The following is an 18,190-nucleotide window of genomic DNA, read 5'->3' as shown; positions in this document are numbered from 1 at the left end:
ATTACACATTACTGCTTCTAATTCGGCAGAAATAGGCGCCGTTTTGGTACCCATAATCTAGCCGGCAACCTGTGCAATCGAGCCTCCCACTGGTAAATTTCATTCCCAAGGTGTGGTATAAAGAAAGAAAAAAACAAAAAAAAGAAAGTTATTATTTTATGGGTAACATTTTACGCTACGTCGCGCAACTAATGACTTACTAAATTGATTTAACCGAATAACAGTCATAACAAACTTATTTTATTTTTTATATATTTATTAAGCTATTGCATAGCTTCTATCTCGGGCCTTGAGCGTGGAGACCGAATGCAGAAATTCCGTAACGAAAAAAAACCTAACACCCCACTTACTAGATGTATATAGATCGCCACGGTTGTTACAGTTGCCGTGGAACAGCGGTTATCAAGTATGCTATTTGTACAGAAGGTCCCAGGTTCGAGCCTGGGGTACGTTTTAATTTTTTTTTTAATTTCTTTATTTTTTTATCACGTTTTTTATTATTTTTATTATTTACATTTCTCCAAATCCAAAATTGGACGAGGTAGAGCATTTTATTCATCGCACTTTACTGGAGTACACTGAAGAAGGGTCGAAAATACTTGGTACAAATGGTAATAAATTTCCACTTATTTTGGCTGGCGATTTCATCATCAACTTTGCTGATAAAAAATCAGAGCGGTTGACAACTTTTCTTTCAAAAATATTGAATTTGAAAATGAATACTGATCCACAAGAATCCACAACAAAATATGGGACCACCATTGACGCGGTATTTTCCAGATATTTAGAAGATATCAAGTCTGAAACTTATGTTTCTTATTTCAGTTACCATAAAACTATAGTTTCAATGATATATTCCTGAATAACCTACGTGTATTGTAAGATAATAAAAATATTTTGAACAATATTAACTTCTCATTTGTTTAATAAAAGAAAAAAAATTGTTTTCTTTTCGGTCACCACGCTCAAAAAGTGTAACTTGAATTAATATCAAAGAAAAAAAAACAAAGAAAAAAAAATACTGGATAAATAAAATAAATAAATAATTATACAAATGATTTAAGTTTTCTTTAGTGTTAATTCCGCCAATATATATATATATATATATATATATATATATATATATATATATATATATATAAAAACACTAAAGAAAACTTAAATCATTTGTATAATTATGGATTTCCGCAAAGTAAAGCCAAATTCAATAAATTTTCTTAAATAAATAATTATAATTGCATAAGTTGATAAAAAATGCTATGCAATAGCAACCGCGGCAGTCCCCGAGTGCCACACGTCTTTTTTTATTTTATTTATTTAACACCAACAAGACAAACACTAACAAAAGCATAATAATATTATTATATTAAATAAACGTTTATGTTTGTTCCTGGTGAAAGCATCATGTTGCCTAGTTTTTTGACCGCATAAGTTGCTGAATCTTGAAATCAAGAGTAATTCCATGAAATATAGCAGATTCCTTAGGTTTTAGCTCATCTCCGTTACCAAAACACGCCCTTTTACTTGTGTAACGTTGGATGCAGTAAATTGAATATTATATTATATAACATTATTCTTAATAATTACATGTTTTGTATTAAACAGGAAACTGTTACACAACTGCTTCAAAAACTATGCGAACGATTAACATGCCCCCCAAACGTCGCCCGCCTCCCAATCTGTACGGTCCGCTTGGCCCCAATGGGGAGCTGCAGTTCCCCCCACTCAAGCCTTGGGCGGAGAGAGAAAGAGAGAGATTGGAGGCTCTCCAGAAGGAGAAGAGTAAGCCTAAAGTCCAGAAAGGTAAGGTTGAAAGTTAATGAATCAAATAAATTAAACAATTTAGTTACTTTAATAAAAATCAATTATTTATTTATTTTGTATTTTATAAACACGATTAATAATTATATTGTTCATGTCACAGTGAAATTTGAAATTTTATAATTTTAATCCTGATAAGTGATATTGTTAGTAGTTTTAAAATTACAAGCTTAGATTATTTATACATCTAGATAGACTATGACAGCTGTGAAAACGTCGAAAAAAATAGACTTTGTAAGCTCTAATTTGAACAATTCTCGCACATTAATACAAAGTCACGTACACTAAACTTATATTCCTGGTATTTTTAAGGACTGGTGCTGCTCGAAGACCTTGTGTCTGGTGCGTATGAGAGACGAAAGGCAGCAGAAGCAGAGGCGAAGAGAAAGAGAATAGCGGAGAAGAAAAGACAGAAGATAGAAGCGGAGAAGGCAGCGGAAGAAGCTTTGAAAAAGTACTTACTTTGTTTTTTCTGTGAATAATATAGTAAACTCGTAAACATGCTGTGAACAAATAAAATATATCTTTCATAAAGAGATACAATACAAACATAAATGCTTCTATACCATAAAAGACCTTAACTAACCTGTTTATTATGTGATTTTAATTTTAATTACAAAACTAAGTTAACTTTATACAGAGGCTAACTCGTGTTTATGTAGGCACTTGGCTAAGTTGTCGTTTGAGTTGCCGCGCGACCCCGACCAGCAGAAGGCTGAAATGATCAAGATAACAGAAGAGGAGCACTACAGGGTCCTGACCCCCAAGGAACTGGAGAGGATACAATATTATCTTACCACGGTTGGTAATTATTCTTTTTAACTGACTTTATAAAAAAGGAGGAGTCGGTATTTTTTTTATGTTTGTTACCTCAAACCTTTCGACTCTGTGAACTGATTTTGATAATTCTTTTTTTATTTGAAAGCTGGTGCTTCCAAATTAAAAAAGAATTTGGCCCAGATCTGACACTGGCATCCATGAGAAAACCATAAAAGTCTTAAATTTGCTATACATACGTATAGCAAAGTGGATGATAAATTTACGAATAACTCAATATCGCGCCAACCGATTTCGACGATTCTTTTTTTATTGGAAATGATATACTTCAAAGATAGTTTGGTGAGAGTTTGGTTAGGTTCTGATTACGGAATCCATGACAAAGTAACGGAACTCTTCAATTCTTAGGAGCAAATTAACGATACTCGGCCGAATATTTTTTATGCTATCCGGATATTTAAGTCTACCGTAACATAGTTATGGTTAAGTAATTGTCGTAGTCGAATATGATGATAAATGGGACTCCTTAACGAATTACAGTAAGGGTGCGATCTGTGCCAGAATTTGCAACTGTCTGTAATCAAATTGCAAATCGCTCACGTTCATTGCTGCATTGAAAATTTTAGTATATCTACACATATTTAGACAAATTATTAGTTAGTGTACTTCAAATTCACTAAAAATAAAAAAATAAATTAACAAAAAAACAACCGACTTCAAAAACACTATTCCTTAACAATAGATATAATATGCACTAAAAAGTATAAAAATAATTGCGTATTATTAAACAATCTAATTAATTATTATTATTTTTTGAATCGGTGGCCGTTCACCGCGACCCGCTCTCGCCTCTCGCCTCCTCACGACTCAAGCACATCTCACCTATAACTATGTATGAAGTTACAAACCTATTTTGATAACACCGACTCCAAAAATTGCAATAACCGTTTTATAAAAAAATATTTTAAGTCTGTAGAACGAAAAGTCAATAAAAATGCGTTCTCCCAAAGATAGCTGGTTCGATTGGTTTGTCGCCTCAAAAATTCCCGAGATACACAATGTAAATTGCTTGTATACAAACATATGTTGCTGAATAAATGAGTGTGATTGCAGTCTTTATCAGAGCACCAGCTACCACAGTTTCCCGAACACCTGTACAAGCGCGCCAAGCTGCGGGTGGACAAACAGACGGCACACATAAAGAGGAAGCTTCTTATTCTCACTTACCAGGCCTGCGTGAGACAGAGCGAGGCGGATATTAAAGAGTTTTTTCTTCAGTCAATGAAAAGGTAAGGGTTTAAATATCAATTATAATTTGGTAATTTTTGTCTCCAAATTCCAATCCATCATTTTGATGCAATTTGATATTCTTAATATTTCTTTCTCATAATGATTTCTTCACACAGGAACTGCCAATGAAAGTTTGCGCAAAGATTGTTACGCAAAAATGGTTTTTAGGATTCATGGAAGTCACACATTTCTATGTTCTCTATTCAGAGGTCGGAAAACTAGGTACTTGCCTGTTGGTGCCAGGCAGACGGGCCGCACGCGCATTGTTTTTTTGAAATAAAAAAGTTTTGAGTATTTTTTTTATGTTCGTTCTTTGGATGAAATTTTGTATATTTTAAGCCGAAATTACCAAGGGATGGCTGTAAGCATGTAGCGCATTATTAGTGGGATTAAAAATATACAATAAAATATTATTAATAGAGGTGTGCTGATTAGGTACTCGTTTAGGAAGCTTGCGTCATTTTAAGATTCTATTCTGTTATCAAACCAGGTGGGCACGCTCATCACATGTACCAGTCTCTTTTGTTTAATGTTCAAGTCAAATGTCTGTATACCTAAGATGCCTGCTGAGCTACATCCTGGAGGACCCCCGCGAGCGCGCGCGGCTTCAGATATCGCTGATGCCGACGCTGTGGCCGGCTCTGGTGGTGCGAGCGCCCGTGCCCTGGCACAGCGGCGTGGTGCGCGCCAGGCAGGCCATGTTCTACCGCTACTACGAGGGCAACCCCGTGCTGGTCGAGCTGAGGAGGATGTGGCACGAGAGGTCTCCATTGTTAATTCTTATCTGTTACATCGTTGCACTAGTATTTTTATAGATATAAAATTAAAATTACTATTTAAATGAGGCGCAATCACAAAAAAATTACGGAATGTGTCGTGATCAAAACGATGACTATTCAACTCGGGATATTTTATGGATCAAATTAACCCAAGCTATTTTTTATTTCTTTTTTTTTTTTTTTTTCTCCTTTATTTAAGGTCGCTTAGAACAACAAGGTTATCAGCGACCACGAACACAAATACAATAATTATATCAAACTAAAAAGATTACAAAATTTGAGGAATCGTAGAACATTACAATACATATCAGGATCACTTAATATTAGGTATCTATCACTACTTAGGTTAAACATCTGTCTTTCAGAAATATAACTAGCACATTCGAATAAAACATGTTTGACTGTAAATGGTGAGCTACATCTAAGGCAAGACTTTTCGTGATATAATGTACATGAGATGCATTGGTATGGCCTATTCTCAGACGTGTTAATATACATTGTTCTTTTCTATTAAGTTTTAAAATATATTTGGTTTCACCTTCAAAAACATCTCGCCTGAAATAGTGCAATTTAGAAGTTTCAGTATTCCAATTTTGGTGCCACTTAAGATTTATTACATTGTATAATTCGCGTTTGGCGTCAAGAAGTATGATAGGTATTTCATTACTATTGTAGGGCATCAAACTAGCTTCCCTGGCCACTTTATCGGGTTTTTCATTACCGTCTATTTATTTCTTTTTATCTTCCCTTAAAATATAAATTTAACTACAGCGAAGTGTCGGTGGTTTTAAATAGTCTTATATTATTCTTAATCTTAGCATGTGCCAAACGACCAAGCGGCTCACCTTATGTGAAACGAGAACCACTTTTCATAGAATTTTGCAATACCAAAGTCTTTCATCCCGCATTTCCAGTCTGTGAGGGAAGAGTAGTATCCTCTTATCTGGAATTCTGGCGGCTGTCCGACGGTCCTATTCTGTTTCGGTTTGAAGGCCTAATGAGACTTAATATCCTATATCTCAAAGTGACGACCGCAATTCGGATATCGCTCAGAATATTCGGTTCAGTTGTGAATCCTAAGCGAGACTGCTTTAAAATGGGCAGTGCGTATCACTCACCAACATGTATAAAAATCGGGAGCTATCCTGTTGGTAGCTATTTAAGTCTAGTGAAAAATTTAGTGGGGGACGGAGATAATTTGCAATAAATGTGTATGAAAAAACTTTAGTTGTGAATAATAGTTGTATTTAACCGGAAATTCATGACAAATAAAAATCTTCGTATTATTTCTGCTACTTATAAGTAGGTAAGTTTTCATCACAGTATTTAAAAAGCGCTGACAAGGCGTCATTTTTTAAACTGGAAGTTTTCTGAATTTTCCATAATGTACACAACATTCGTCAGCTCACTCGTTAGTGCACATCATTATTTTCCAGGTATCAAAATATATTCATTTGCGACATGAACAAGATGCAAGAGGAGTGTCCGTTCCCGCAGTACCCTGGCGAGTTCACGGAGCGGCTGAACAAGCTGTGCGCGGACACCAGAGCTGAGCTGGTGGACAACTGGATCGTGGACGTGGCCGACACGTTGATCAAGATGAGGAGCCACTGGTCCGTCTACGTCGCCAAGAAGAAGAAGGCATCCAAGTTCCAAGTGGAGGAGTTTTTTAGGTATTCCTACTTATTACCTGATGAAATATGACACTCAATTGTAAGAAAATTGTTTTTATATAAGTGGGGCAACATGTGATGGGATGAGGTGAGGTAACCGCTAATGGACATGCACAAAACCTTAGTTCTTGTACTATTATATATTATTTGGTAGTAGTTATTAAATTAGTTCCAAGAGTTCAATAATTGTACGTGAAAGAAATTACTTTGAATACCGAACTACGATTGAATTGTGGTTTCCTTAAAAAAATTATAGATAATTGTTTTATAAATAAATTTTGAATTTGTATTTGAATGCTATTAATTAATTCTATTTTCTGTAATTCAGTTGTATTCACGGCTTGATGTCGAAGCAAATTCGTGATCTCGTGGAGCGCAGCGTCTATCACTTTGCCGAATACTTTATGTATTATTTCGTAAGTACCAACGAATAACGTTCACATTAAAAAAATTGATCTTTGGGGCCCATAAACAAAAAAATAAAAGGGAATAAAGATAGAAAATGAAGAAGAAGAAGGAAGCTAAGCAGAGATTTAAACAGATTATGTCGATTTAAACGAAAGCAAAAAGTTCTAATACATCTCAATCATTCAGGATGTATGAAAAATGAGAGTAAATTATATTATATAGTGAAAGGAATATATATATATATATATATATATTATGGAATAGGAGGACAAACCGAGCGTACGGGTCACTTGTTGTTAAGTGATCACCGCCGCCCACAATCTCTTGCAACACCAGAGGAATCACAGGAGCGTTGCCGGCCTTTAAGGAAGGTGTACGCGCTTTTTTTGAAGGTACCCATGTCGTATCGTCTCGGAAACACCGCACAAGGAAGCTCATTCCACAGCTTTGTAGTACGTGGAAGAAAGCTCCTGGAAAACCGCACTGTGGAGGACCGCCACACATCCAGATGGTGAGGATGATATCCTAACTTGTGGCGTGTCGTGCGAAGGTGGAATTCGGCGGCAGGATATATTTTATTAGACAGGCAGTAGGATTTATTTCTCATCGCAACAATGTTGTAGGAAGGCAACGATTACGGTATGGAGTACAAGGATTATACATTCATTAAGAATCCGCTGCTGCGCATCAGGGTCGTGGGACAGCCTGGCTCCATCCAGCTCGCGTTCGACCCATCCCTGGATCATATGAAGGCTCTCATAACGAAGTGGTTCCACACTATAATCAGTGTTAACACTCGGCTGCCAAGCGTCGATGGCCTCATGTATCCAGGTACGAATACGGTCTCAGATAAATTCTTAATCAATTTTTAGAATTATGAGGTAAGACCAAACAATGCGCTTTATTCAACTTTAGCTGTCCGCCTGGAGTATTGATAAACTGGTCCTGGTTGGCGCTCTAGCACGCGCCAATCGTGGCAGTATGGCAGATGCGGACAGATGAAATTTAGATTTTTTATTAAGATTACAAGTGATGCGACGAGAATGATTTTCGACTGATGGTAATATGCCTACACCTTGGCTCATAGATGATGTTACCTCGCAGCGGGTCAGTAATTTCATTCAACTTCCCTAGTAGAAAACGCGTACCTGTGGTAGATACCTCTACAATGGAGCCTGTAACCGGCGAAAATATTTAACTCTTAAGAAACTCGGCCCCTCATTCATGTTCAAACCATTATTTTTTTAATTTTCGGTTCGAATCCCGGGAGGTGCAAGCATTTATATGATGAATATGGATGTTTGTTTCCGAGTAATGGATGTTTATATGTATTTATGTATGTTTAAGTAAGTATATTGTATTAAATATATCGTTGTCTTGCAACCCATAACACAGGCTATACATATATGCCTAATTTGGGGCAAGATATTTTATACAAATGATTTAAGTTTTCTTTAGTGTTAATTCCGCCAATATTTGTTTTTCAAACAATTCGACACGTGTTTCGCCTCTACACGAGGCATCCTCAGGACGTGTTGTCTCGTGCCAGATTTTGGCGAGACAAATTGTTTTAAGGCGAGGTTTTCCCAACACTTTAGGTAAAAATTGCGCGAACGGTAGATTCGATAGGTACGCATGGACACGGGCGTCGGGCATGGCTGAGAACGAACCGAGCGATGCGGGTCAACGACCGCCGACCCAGAAGGACCGCGTAATATTTTTTAAAACTTGCAGTTGTGCTAGAGTACGGAATTACTGTGATAATATTTTTTATGCATTTTTGAAGTAAATCTTTTTTATCGACGTATCAGAGAAATGTTATATTACGCCCAAAATTATGATTTCAACATTATGGATATCGTATCCGAGATTCTCGAAGGTGCAGAGAACTAATTTGGGATCATTTTTGAAATCCAAGATGGCCGCCGCACAAAATTATGATTTCAGCAATATGGATATCGTGTCCGAGGATCTCGAGGGTGCAGAGAACGATTGTGTGATCATTTTTGAAATCCAAGATGGCCGCCGCACTTAATTATGATTTCAGCAATATGGATATCGTGTCCGTGGTTCTCGAGGGTGCAGAGAACGATTCTGTTATCATTTTTGAATTCAGAGATGGCTGCCGCTCATAATTATGATTTCAGCAATTTGGATATCGTATCCGAGATTCTCGAAGGCGCAGAGAACTAATTTGGGATCATTTTTGAAATCCAAGATGGCCGCCGCGCAAAATTATGATTTCAACAATATGGGTACCGTATCCGAGGTTCTCCAGGGTGCAGAGAACGAATTTGGGATCATTTTTGAAATCCAAGATGGCCGCCGCGCAAAATTATGATTTCAACAATATGGGTATCGTATCCGAGGTTCTCGAGGGTGCAGAGAACGATTTTGTGATCATTTTTGAAATCAAAGATGGCCGCCGCACAAAATTATGATTTCAGCAATATGGATATCATGTCCGAGGTTCTCGAGAGTGCAGAGAACGATTCTGTGATCATTTTTGAAGTCAAAGATGGCCGGATGATTGGATTTCAAAAATGATTACAGAATCGTTCTCTGCACTCTCGAGAACCTCGGACACGATATCCATATTGCTGAAATCATAGTTTTGTGCGGCAGCCATCTTGGATTTCAAAAATGATCACACAATCGTTCTCTGCACCCTCGAGATCCTCGGACACGATATCCATATTGCTGAAATCATAATTTTGTGCGGCGGCCATCTTGGATTTATCTAACTTCCCTAAAGTACATATATACAAAAATCCTGCGTGGCATAATATTCAAAATAATATTACGTAAATTTTATTTTAGGTACTTTCCGACTTACATTTATTTATATATTTCAACAAATACGTTGTCGCATCATCATTATTTTTTTACTATGATTCCCGCTTTGTACTTGTTTGTTAAAATCTTACGTAATGTGAGCCCGAGAGACACGAACACAGTACCTTCCTTGACAGTGGTCACGGGCGTACTGCTGGCTTGAGCGAGCATGCAACCAAGGCGTCGCGTTGGTTTATTACGAAAAAAATTAATATAAAATAATTCACAAAGCATATTGATAAATCCACTATCGTATAAAATAAGTTTTGTGTTTATAGCTTTCATATTTTTATGATAATATAAACAATTCAAATAAAAAATACAAATCAAAAAATAAATCTATCGAGGTTTTTTTTTGTAATCGTGCTTTCGAAACAGCGATGATTTAGATAAAGAAATGAAGATAAACATGTCAAAAAATTGGAACCGTAGTATTTGTAGAAGTATTTAAAGTAGATTTTTAAAAATGTTACTTTTTAGGACTATAGCGCCTTAAAAACAAATATTGGCGGAAATAACACTAAAGAAAACTTTAATCATTTGTATAATTACGGATTTCCGCAAAGTAACGCCTAATTCAATAAATAAAAAGATATTTTATGTAAAAAGTGTGTCAATATTATTATATATTATCATTATATATATTATATATTATTTCGTAAGAGCCGACTGAGAGCCCTTGCTATTTCCGTGCTACAATATTCATACTGTCATCATATGATGACAGTATGAATATTGTATATATATAGCGCCACGCCAGTGCAGCTTATTGGGCTAGCTCCATTTGATGACAATCATTATCCTGTTTTTTCTTTCTTTTTATCAATGAATTGTATTATCTAATTAGTTTTCATTGTGTTTAAAGTTTTATTATCTATTCTGTTACTGTGGTAGTGGTTTGTTAATAAACTCTTATTTATTTATATTTAATTATTCAATACTATTTGTTGGGTTTTAAAGAAGTAAATAAATATTATGTGAATAAAATTTAAATTTAGAAATAAGCATACGTCTTGTGTTTAACAAAAGTGTATTATCGTTGGTTAAAGAGAAAAATGTTTTGCAAAAGTTATTTTGTGAAGGTGCTGCTCGGCCCAGACCGTACCTGATGGCAGTGTACCCTGAGGAGCTGTACCTAGCGGAAGTGATCAACAAGTGCGTTAAAGTATTCAGCATCAACAGGCCGGGACCCAGCCGCTACATCAGCATGTACCAAGACTACCACTATCTTCTGAATGGCTCCGCTCATGAAGATCTGCTGCGCTTCTTTGCCTTAGACCCGCCCCCCTACCTTAAGGTAACTGAACATTTTGGACGAATGGACAGTTTATCAACGTTGAAAGGATATTAAAACACGATTTCCCCACAATCTCCTGTAAATGGCTTATTTTACATGTCACTTGAAACAGAAGCGATAACAAAAATTACACTACATTTAATTAATAAAGATCTGTGAGAGCTATTCGATATGAGATTACACGTTAGGTTATTGTAATATCTCGGGACGTAACACCAATACCAATATCACGATGTCATTTTGATGCTCGCTTACTAGTACCAAGAGCGATAGAATCTGGAGAGTTGCTGGTGATTCAATCGTGGAAGGCATATACATTAGGCTTTATAGATATCCTACAACTAGCTCATATCATATTATATTTTTTACATACATTAATATGAAAGATAGTTTATTAAATTGTAATTTTTCCATGGGAGAACCGTCAATTGCCGTAAAGGACTACTCCATTTTTTTCCACCCTGACCTGTGTGGTTATCTCGTCGCTCCATCTCTTAAAAATGGTCTAATACGACGGTGTCTTATATATCGAGTACTAATTACTGACTGACTTTTTATTTAATCCAGCAGAATTCCACTTTGACCTGAGCCACACCATATTCGCAATTATTTTTCACAGATTAATTTTTTTCGCTTTTTAATTAGCCAAATCTATGTCAGTTAACGTAAGATTTACCGAATACAGTGGATAAAAATGTTTCATCGGCTCAACTCATTTCATATATAACATAGTATTTTCTTTGATTAACGCGAGTGTTACACATTTAAATAGAACACTTTTAAAGGATTAAAACGCGTGTAATTGTAACGGTTTTACATTAGATGTTTGCGTAAAAGTTACATTTTTATTTTAGCTAACCCAACGTTTCAAGACCTTTCCAGATCTCGTTTTCAGGGGGACTGTCCAGTTCCAATTTAAGTTCAGAGAGTTAAGAGAGTTCAGTTTAATCCTTTAAAAATGTTTTATTTAAACATATATAACACATTTTGCTATAATAATCACCAAATTTATAGGATTTTTCGGCGCGGATTTATATGTACGAGGCCCTCCGAGATGAGATCGTGTTCCTTCGCCGCGACATCCCCCTCAACATGATCCTGCTGGACTGCGGACCTATCAACGACGTGATCCGGGACATCGTGAACGGCCTGCGACACTACATCGTAGACCATTTCATCCTTCTCAACAGAAAGTGGAATAGATCGTGAGTTGACATTTATTATCACTACATTCAGCTCAAAATTGTTCAGGTTGATACCAGCATCCGAATTCCACCACTGGACATTAAGTGAAATTGGCAAGCACGTCTGGCTCTGCATACCCGCGTGTTTTGTGAAGTTGATAACTTCTAGCCTCGCACAGTAGCTTTGACGAATTGATAACCGGCTGCAGTTTTCTCGAACTTATCCACGTTAGTAATAAATTTTCATACAACCAGCCCGCTTATTCACATTAGTAATCAAATTTCATGCAACCTGCCCGCCTATAAACGATAGTAATGAATTTTCATACAACCAGCCCGCTTATTCACATTAATAATCAAATTTCATGCAATCTGCCCGCCCATAAACGATAGTAATGATTTTCGTATTATCTGCCCGTTGTATTTTCGTATCACTAACCTCTACCCGCGCAGCATCTGCAACGTGTACGAAGAGATGGCATCGCGTGCATCGGAGAGTCCCGAGACCACGGCGCAGCTGGTGGAGCTGCTGTCGTACATCCAGGACTGCCGGGATTGCGCCATGTTCGAGCTGCGAGAGAAGAGTCGCACCACCGCCGAACACGTGCTGTTCCTCATGGACCATGCACATCTCAACTGTATGACGTCATCTTACTATATATAAAGTACTTCTTAAGGATTGGTCGAGTGGGAGTTGGTCTCAAAGTATTCCGTGTCATTGTTCAAGTTGAAGTTTTGAACTCAAATATTTTTATTCAACATAGGATTTCAAATCAATTACTGAATGTCAAAAACTACCACCCATTCGAAAATGTATGTCTCAGATCTGATAAGAACGGGCGCAATAGACTCAGCGTACTGCATTATTTTTAAATAAAATTTCGTTACAATATAATTGCGTACAATAAAATGTATTACTAAATAGCCTGAGGGCGGTCGGTCCAACCCGTCTGTGGTATCACTTAGAAAATTAACGTTATAGTAACATTTACCACACAATTGTTTCTTAAAAAAATTTTGATTTGCGGCCTTTCTGGCGTTTTTCTTTGTCTCGTCGTAATTTAAGCTTAAGAAGTGTAACTCTATATAAGGGAAATTTGGATTTTCGGTCATATTGGTCATTATATTTAAAGCATTATAAAGCATTAATGCTTACAGTTGAAGATATCAACCTCAACACTAGAGTGTTTCTGTGGCCACTGGATATGGAGGAGACAATAGACTTGACTCTGAAGACTCTGAACACTAAGAAGATGATGGCGGAAGATAAGCTGCGCAGCAGAAAGGCGATCTTCGAGGAGAAGCTGAAGAAGCACGAGAAGGAGCTGGAGACCTTCCGGCGATATGATCCACCGCTCCTGAACCTTGATCTGTTGAGAGAAGTTGTCGGCCGAATCGATGAGATACACCATAATTTAGTTGTAAGTAATCTTAATTAACCCTCTAGTTATATTATAGTGTTGTCTAACTAACGAGCTGTTCTAAAAATAATACATAAAATTTTTAATTCCAGAAGTGAGATACATCACTTAGTGTTCAGTACTGTAATGTAAACTAAAACCTACGGTAATGTTTCGGACTCAAATACGTTTAAAATTTTTCGTGACAGGGTACGTGTTGTAGAGTATAATCACTATAATAACTACATTGCCAAAAAAGAAGGTCTAATTACTAAAAATCCTATAATGTTTTGGACTTATATGAAAGGTAAAAGAAGTATTGCCTCATATCCGGCTACTATGACTTACTCTGATCAATTTAGTGACACGGGTTTAGAGACAAGGTTGTCTCAAAGTATTCCGTGTCATTGCTCAACTCTTCTCCACCTATTTCTCTTCCACTTTTTTACCCTCTAATTCCCAGCCATCGTCAGTTACCTCCTCAATCGATTTCACACCAAGCAGCATATCCTCAATTGAAATATCAGCACCACAGGTGTACAAGGAGTTGAAGCGATTAGACCTTAAGAAATCAGCGGGTCCTGATACAATTCCTGCTCTTCTTTTAACCAGTTGCGCTAGAGAACTTTCAGTCCCAGTCAGAATACTATTCTAACGTTCATTAAAAGAAGGTTTAGTCCCTGACATGTGGAAATCAACCTATATCACCCCCATCCACAAAAAAGGCCCCAAACACGTGGTTGAAAACTATAGACCCATCTCGCGAAATTTTACCAGTGGGAGGCTCCTTTGCACAGGATGCCGGCTAGATTATGGGTACCACAACAGCGCCTATTTCTGACGTGAAGCAGTAATGTGTAAGCATTACTGTGTTTCGGTCTGAAGGGCGCCGTAGCTAGTGAAATTACTGGGCAAATGAGACTTAATATCTTGTCTCAAGGTGACAGGCGCTGTTGTAGTGCCGCTCAGAATTTTTGGGGGTTTCAAGAATCCTAAGCGGCACTGCATTTTAATGGGCAGGGCGTATCAATTACCATCAGCTGAACGTCCTGCTCGTCTTGTCCCTTATTTTCATTTAAAAAAAAAAGTTTTTGAACGATTCATTTTCGATCAATTATATAATGAAATTAAGCACGTATTTATTCCACAGCAACATGGTTTTCTCAGAGGTAGGTCTACAGTCTCCAATCTAGTTGTTTTTGTGACTTTGTTACTGAAGCTATGGATAACGGTAATCAGGTTGACACGGTGTACACTGACTTCAGTAAAGCCTTCGATCGCAATGATCACAATTTGCTATTAGCTAAACTATCTGCGTTAGGTATTCATGGAGATCTTTACCATTGGTTCACGTCATAGGTCCACAACAGATCCCAGTCAGTAGTTTTAATGGGTATTCATCGACCTGGGTTGAAATTCCATCTGGAGTACCTCAAGGGTCTTTATTGGGGCCTCTTTTATTTTTATATATATAAACGATATCAACACTTGCTTTCATCATTCTAAATTTCTTATTTTTTCTGACGCTATGAAGGTCTTTAATAATTGGTTCCACTAGCGATGCTTTTCATCTGCAAGAAGATCTTTTGAGACTTGACCAGTATTGTGCTCTCAATAGACCTTAATGTTGCGAAATGCTTTTTACTAACTTTTACTTGCAAACAGGAACCCATTCAGTTTCACTATGAGATTAAAAGCCAAGTATCTCGTGTTAATATCATCAGAGATTTAGGTATTACCTTTGAAACCAAGTTAACATTTAGTGAACATATTAATCATATTACTGAGAAAGCATGCAAAGCATTAGGATTTGATATCCGGTCATCTCAAGACTCAGAGCAAATGAAAACGTTGAAAGTTCTTTACTGTGCTTATGTGCGAACCCACTTAGCTTGAAATATGGAACCCATATATAAAGAATATAGAAAAGATTCAGACGAAATTCACTCGTTTTCTCTGCTATAAATTCAGAGTATCTGGAGTTGAATACCCTCAGCGCTGTTAGAAATTTCATCTGTTACCACTCCAGCTTAGAAGAGACTCGACTGATATTAGGTTTCTTGTAAAAATAGCCCAGAGCGTGGTGGATTGTCCTGAACTCCTCAGTATGATTGCGTTACGAACTCCAAATCGAACATTGAATAAGCATGATTTACTTTACGTACCTACGAGTCATTCTCAATATAGAATAAACAGTTACATACCACGCGTCACCAAAATGTTCAATATGTATAATTGTGATAGCCGATTTGATCTTTTTAGTGGTAGTACGAGTATAAAAAGCATAAAAAGTGCGTTTGCAAATGATTGACGAAATCAAAAAATGTATCATAAGTGTATCTTTATATATGTGTATGTATAAGTGTTTCTATTCTAAATCTATAGTTATAGCCTGTGATTGGCATTTAGAATTATGTTTACTTGACCGATTTGTAAATGTTGCTGTAAGCTCCCCAAATCAAAAAAATCAAAAAAATAAAAATAAAAAGTAACATTAATGAAAACAAATTTATGAAGAAATGAAAGAAAAACAGAATAATATTGACTCTAGACATCAGAAATTATTGATTTATAAAAGCTTAACATCGGGATGTATTGTACTATTCCAAATATGTCTAGAGTTTGTCTTTAACATCCTTAAGCTGTGCCTTCAGTTCGATGCAAGTTTCATAAACCTATTTTCCAAGATACATGATAATTATAAGCATAAGACAACTTTTTCCTGAAATAATAATTTTATATCGTGTAGGAAGACAAACACGAAGCCGATGAGATAATAAACGAAGAGACCCTTCTAGACCAAGAGGTGTCCGTTTACTTCAGTCTGCAGTCGATGCTGGCTGGCGTCGACCCCTTCCATAAGTTGTGGCACACCGCATTCGACTTCTACGATGGATATGAGAAATGGTACGTTGGTAGAGGTTGAATCTCTCTTCGATAACATGTTAAAGAAAATCCATCGCTCAAAGAACATCATACCCTTTCCCATTATCTGAATGACATTTGCCTGATAAGATATACTTGTTTAGGTACCACGGTCCATTCCTGGGCTTGGATGCAGAAACGATCACGGAGGACGTGGAGGCGTGGTGGAAGCTTCTGTACAAGCTGAGCAAGCAGCTTTTCGAGTTCCCGGGGGCGAAGCGGATCGCAGACATGGTGCGCAACAAGGTGGAGAAGTTCAAGGTGCTGCTGCCCGTGCTGAGTGCTATCTGCAACAAGGTGAGCTCGTTACACGTGTTATATAGTCGCGCGCGGAGACAGGGACTGGCCGCCATCTTAGTGACGTCATAGAGACAGCAGGCCCATGCCTAATGAACTTCAGGTGACTCATTCTATGACCACGTTATTATGACGAGGTCACTGCTACAACAGTTATGACCCCACGTATACCAGCTTTTAAAGGGTTTCTAGTTATTCAAACATGTATTTGTTGTTATCGTTGTGTTAATAATGTCTTTATTTTTTTCTATCTTTGTCTCAAATTACAGATGTTTTGAACGCGTCTAGCTGTCACAATTTTAGACTGTGTTGTGATTTCTTTGACCAACTCTTGGTTTATTGTCGTGTTTATAGTTAGAATATTTTCAAATAAATATTTTACAATTAAATCCACTGAAATAATTGACTAATAATACTATACTTGGATACAAAGGGCATGCGTGATCGACACTGGGCTAAGATTAGCGATCTCGTGGGAACAGAGGTGGTGCACGACCCGGAAACGACGCTGGCAGACATGGTGGAGCAAGGAGTCCATGTCTTCTCCTCGCAGTTGGAGGAGATCGAGCAGTACGCCTCCAAGGAGTACTCACTCGAGAAGGCACTCCTCAAGATGAAGGACGAGTGGTCCGGTGTGAAGTTTGAAGTTGTGCCCTACAGGTCTGTTTTTATACTATGCACTAAAACTAAATAGTACTCGTAACACCGAATAGGTATTTTGGAGCATGCAAAAAAACTGGATGGTGAGTTCACACTCCATTCGGGGTTGTCAATAACGGTGAACTCAACATATGGTTTTTCAGTTCCAGTAAAAATATGATTCGACAAAACGTGACTCCGTGTGAACTTGGCGTTCTTAGTAATAAAAATCTTGTGTAAGGTTATTTATTTATTAGTCAAAATGAGTTTTAATCCTTTCAAACGTTCGAGAACATTTTTTATGGTCTTATTTATAATGACTTATCATTATATATAGGCTAAGAATGTCGTTAATATACGATTATTAAATTTGGTATTCACAATCGCATATTAGTGCTAAACAGTCATTATCATCGCCATCAGAGAACCATTTTTTTCTAACCTTAGGTGCTATCCCTTTTTATCGTATCTCTATAAAGACATCTTTCACATAAATTATGGTTATCAGGGACACCGGTACTGGTATACTCACAGGGCTGGATGACATCCAACAACAGCTGGATGACCACATCCTCAAGTCGCAAACGATGCGCGGCTCGCCATACGTGAAGGCTTTCGAGGCTGACATGGTCGCCTGGGAGGAGAAACTCATCAGCATGCAGGATATCTTGGACCAGTGGCTGCAGGTAAAGTATACCTCCAAAGTTACAGCTTTTCATTTTTTTAAATCGAGGGACGCATAAGCTTGCTAATGTTTTTGCAGCCCAATGTCCTTTTTTTATTTTTTATCTTTACATGCCATACATCTTTACATTTTCTTAACTAAGACGGCTCCCTTTGCATCTTTATGATCACCAGAAATTGG

At 37.2% G+C, this 18,190-nt stretch overlaps 1 protein-coding gene across 2 annotated transcripts in view; it reads left to right on the top strand.

The window, feature by feature from the left end:
• The first annotated feature begins 1,611 nt into the window (after positions 1-1,611).
• The window catches only part of LOC126969617 (dynein axonemal heavy chain 3), a 70,768-nt gene continuing 54,189 nt past the window's right edge, over positions 1,612-18,190 (top strand). For both annotated transcript variants that reach the window (XM_050815162.1, XM_050815163.1), the window contains exons 1-16: positions 1,612-1,803; positions 2,134-2,275; positions 2,484-2,622; positions 3,712-3,887; positions 4,448-4,651; positions 6,104-6,340; positions 6,669-6,756; positions 7,372-7,579; positions 10,666-10,880; positions 11,895-12,085; positions 12,518-12,702; positions 13,223-13,485; positions 16,214-16,371; positions 16,494-16,686; positions 17,120-17,346; positions 17,834-18,011. In XM_050815162.1, coding sequence (XP_050671119.1) covers positions 1,635-1,803; positions 2,134-2,275; positions 2,484-2,622; positions 3,712-3,887; positions 4,448-4,651; positions 6,104-6,340; positions 6,669-6,756; positions 7,372-7,579; positions 10,666-10,880; positions 11,895-12,085; positions 12,518-12,702; positions 13,223-13,485; positions 16,214-16,371; positions 16,494-16,686; positions 17,120-17,346; positions 17,834-18,011 — 2,973 coding nt within the window. In that variant the 5' untranslated portion in view covers positions 1,612-1,634. The remainder of the gene's footprint in view (positions 1,804-2,133; positions 2,276-2,483; positions 2,623-3,711; positions 3,888-4,447; positions 4,652-6,103; positions 6,341-6,668; positions 6,757-7,371; positions 7,580-10,665; positions 10,881-11,894; positions 12,086-12,517; positions 12,703-13,222; positions 13,486-16,213; positions 16,372-16,493; positions 16,687-17,119; positions 17,347-17,833; positions 18,012-18,190) is intronic.

This window comes from Leptidea sinapis, chromosome 18 (genome assembly GCF_905404315.1).
Source record: "Leptidea sinapis chromosome 18, ilLepSina1.1, whole genome shotgun sequence".
Classification (NCBI taxonomy): Eukaryota; Metazoa; Arthropoda; class Insecta; order Lepidoptera; family Pieridae; genus Leptidea; species Leptidea sinapis.
This window is presented reverse-complemented; position numbering and strand designations above follow the sequence as displayed.